General features: G+C 35.7%; 1 protein-coding gene across 1 annotated transcript; it reads left to right on the forward strand.

Annotated features, from left to right (window-relative positions):
* The first annotated feature begins 621 nt into the window (after positions 1-621).
* LOC145625891 (uncharacterized) lies at positions 622-2,597 on the forward strand. Its single transcript, XM_081678593.1, has 6 exons — positions 622-1,114; positions 1,239-1,280; positions 1,573-1,688; positions 1,810-1,915; positions 2,053-2,106; positions 2,190-2,597. Exons 1-6 carry the CDS (start codon positions 794-796, stop codon positions 2,346-2,348), a joined length of 798 nt encoding a protein of 265 aa, XP_081534719.1. The 5' UTR covers positions 622-793; the 3' UTR covers positions 2,349-2,597.
* The last annotated feature ends 1,379 nt before the right edge of the window (positions 2,598-3,976 follow it).

A 3,976-nucleotide genomic window follows, 5' to 3' on the forward strand; every position in this document is an offset into this window, starting at 1 on the left:
ATTTTTAATACGTATCAAAATTAATAACAAAAAAAATCCCTCTAAAAATATGAAATATTAGGAAAAAAAATAGAACTCATTGAAAAATTGAATGATGAAATCATGGAAGTGTACATGAGGAAGAAAAATTAAATTATTATTGACATCAATTATAGTTTTGGAGGAAAATATTTTAATGACAATATAACATGTGTCTAATTTTTCTATTAAAAAAAAAAAACATGTGTCTAATTTTAAAATCGAATGATTTCAATGGTTGCTGCTTTAGTACGAAGTATCAGTTATTAAACAAAATTCCATATACCAAACATAATTTCATATTTTGGTCTAGTGATAGGGTTTACTTCTCACAACTTGGGATCAAGTTCCACTAGAGATACTTTGGGGTGGAGATTCTCTTAGTTTTCACTCTCACTCTCAAAGTGCTTAGCCCCCCTAGTAAAGGTTGTGGGATCAAACCCCACTAGAGACACTTTGGGTCTTTGGGGTGGGGATTCTTTTATCTTTTGCTCTCACCCTCTTTGGGTCTTTTGTTCTCACCCTCAAAGTTCCAATCCCGCTAACCTAGCCCGGTAACGAACCTATTGATTGATATGTCTGTAATGGTTCCAATCAATTTGTAGCACAAGCCAAGATAAATAAACTCTTCAAATTCTTAATTCTATTAAGCACAGTCAAGAGTTGAAATGAAACACATGAACCATCCGAATGAGTAAACCACCAGGTCTTCGTCCATCAAAACTAGCACAATCAAATAAAACTGTACTTTCATTCCCAGATTATTCAAAATCCAATGCATGTACACAAAATTCCGTCAAATTCCACCCTCTCATTTCATCACCACCATCATCGTTGCAAATTCAACCTTACCAATTTCGCCAATAATCCTCGAATTTCTGTTGCTCTCTTTCTCTCTCTTTCAATTTCATCAGCTTGTACACGAAGAAGGACATCTACCATGGCAGTCGCCGGCAAAAGCGGCGGCGATGGCGGCGGAGCTTTTACGACACTTGCAGAGAGGGTCACGTTTGAGAAAGAGATTAAGAAGAGCAAATTCATCGCCATTGCTGCTCCTGTTTACAGAGAACAATCTGCTCATTCCTTTCTATCTGAGGTCTTTTTTACTTAATTTTCATTTAATTGCTGTTTTTTTTTGCAATCAGATGAATTCTAGGGTTTCGTTGATTTTTATTAGGGTTTTAAATTACGGTGGTTTGATTTTGATTTCTGTTGTTTAGGTGCGAGATAATCGTGCTACTCACAATTGCTGGGCTTATAAGGTACTTAATTTTCTTAATCAGATAGAATTGTTGTTGCTGATAATATGGGCATGTATGAAGCTCAAATTGAATGGTATATGCTGGGATTAATTTAGATTATACACTCGAGAACGTGATGCTCGTGGATATGTACAGTTCCCTAAGAAATAGAGAGAATGAAAGTGTAGATTAAGTAGTAACATTTAGCACATTTATTCATTAAACAACCAATTATTAAACATACATGATTTATGTACTGCAAATTTTCACATTGCAAAGATAAAGTTGTGTAATTATTGATGTGTATTTGTAGATTGGGGATCAGTATCGATCAAATGACGACGGTGAACCATCGGGCACTGCTGGCAAACCTATATATTCAGCAATTGATACTTCGGGTGTTGATAGAGTTATGGTAGTTGTGATCCGGTAATTATGCTTCTCTGGGGATAAGTATAGTTTTTATGCAATCTAGTTGTGGCTTGTTTGTTGATGATATATCATGCATGTAGTTACACCCCTTTGTTTGTTTCTTTAAATGAAATAACAGGTACTTTGGCGGTATCAAATTAGGTACTGGAGGGCTTGTTAGAGCTTATGGTGGGGTTACGTCTGAATGTTTGAGAAATGCACCGACTCGTTTAGTGAAATCAAGAGTAATGAACTTCATAATTTGTTTTCTCTTTTTGGACTTTATTAGACCAATAAGAAACTAAATCTGAGATGAGAGTGGGCGATGTTATGATGCCCCTATTTTGCTTACACTTTTATTTAAATCTTTTAATATCTGTAGGTTCCTATGGGTGTAGAGGTTTCCTTTGATCTTCTGGGGCTTCTGTATCATCAGGTTAGCTTTACTAGCAACATTATGTCCCATTTCATTATTATTGTTAATTTTTGATGGTATTAATGCAAATTGACTATTAGCAGCTCCAATCCTTTCAAGCAGCAGATGTCAAGCAAGATTATGAAACCGGTAAAGATGATACAACTATGGTGACTTTTAAGGTTGATTTTGATAAAGCTGACAGTCTAGAAGATGCTATTAAATCTAGCTGTGGAAGAGATATTGTATTTATCAAGCACTGAATGACAAGGCTGAAAATCGCTTTGCCATTTTATGCCTGACCAGAGATTGCTGGTTCTGTCACAGTTCTCCTTCAGCATGAGTTGCAAAACAGCCATCAAGCATCAATGTTATACTCTGCTACAAGCATCTACAAGTTGGTATGTACAATATATATTTATGTGTTTTTACAAACTTTACCATGATTTTCTTGTACATACATTTACTGATTTACATTTGACATGAATGAAATTTACTACCCATTCCCTGCCTTTATGTGTCTCTTATTTGCTGGTTCCCTCCCTATTTAATGGCAATAAAGTTGAGTTGGAGCTGTACATTGTACACTCTTAGAAATAGAAAAAAGAAGAATAGTCTTTTTTAGAGTCTAAACTCTGTAGTTTTCTCAGACAAGATGAACTAAACTATGGCTTAACATAACGGCGTAGGAGCATTGGCAACCATATGTAATCCTCCAACCCGCAAGCTTAACCAATGTGACTTAGATTTTAATTATGAATCATCTAGAAATAGTATTATGCCTATAGAAAGGGTAGCAATTGACCGTTAGTTATTGGTACGGAGGCGGTGCAACAAAAGGCTCTGCTGAGATAGCAATTCGATAACTTAGTAAATGCCTAAATGGTAATTTTCGCCACAAAATGGCTACTTTGATTGTGGAAGTCTAGGCCACAAAATGGCTAGTTTGATTCTGGAAGTTTGCGCCATAAACTGACTTGTGTGATAGTGGAAGGCATAAAAATCAATGTTGGTATTTGTGAAGGCTATAGGGATGGAGAACCCCTTCAAGTGTTACGAAACTTAACTTGCTTACCTTTGAGGACAAAGGATTAAAAATTATACCGATCCATGTTGGCACTGGCCATGGGAACCATCATCTACACTAGATTCAAGAGATTCACAATTGATGTCCTTAGCAGGCTTAAGGTTATTCGTAAAAGACCTATTCTCCTTTTGTTGCCAGTGTCCATGTAAGTTATTTAGACCATAAAGTAGTCTTGTTAGATCTATATATTACAAAAGATGCGTGCTTATGAGCAGTGTTTTGTAGGTATCCCTTGCAGTGGGGTGGCTCAAGTTGCATGTTTCTTGTAGCCTAATTACTTATAAATGAACTCATTGTGACAAAGTTTATCTGTCCCATTTGTAATTTTCACGTCTCTGTCCTGTTTGTTCATCAGATTAATTTTCTTGCATTAGATGCAAAGTCTGTTAAATTAGCAACATAAACGTTAAACAATAACCTCCAGAGAGCTCTACACCAGATGCTCATATAGCACGTCATGAAAAAAAAAAATCCAACCTCAACTCTATAAAAAGAAAGCAACTACTAAATAAGATTGTAATGTTTCAGTCATTCAAAACAGCCACAAAAGGGAAGTTTTTCACTTATTGGTGGGTGAAGGGAGTTTTTTTTAATTAGTACATACTAGTATGATGTAATGAACAAATCCTTGTGATAGGTCAGAACCAGCAACTATGAACCATTACAGGTGAAAATTCTCACTTAGAATTACCACAGGTATGGTAACTACTAACCCTGCAACTTCCAACTGATGAGCTAAAAGCCTAAAATCAAAAAATGAAAACTTGATATGAAACAACACACTTTATAGAATCCCAGTAGTGT

This window comes from Chenopodium album, chromosome 1, assembly GCF_948465745.1.
Source record: "Chenopodium album chromosome 1, dcCheAlbu1.1, whole genome shotgun sequence".
Taxonomy (NCBI): Eukaryota; Viridiplantae; Streptophyta; class Magnoliopsida; order Caryophyllales; family Amaranthaceae; genus Chenopodium; species Chenopodium album.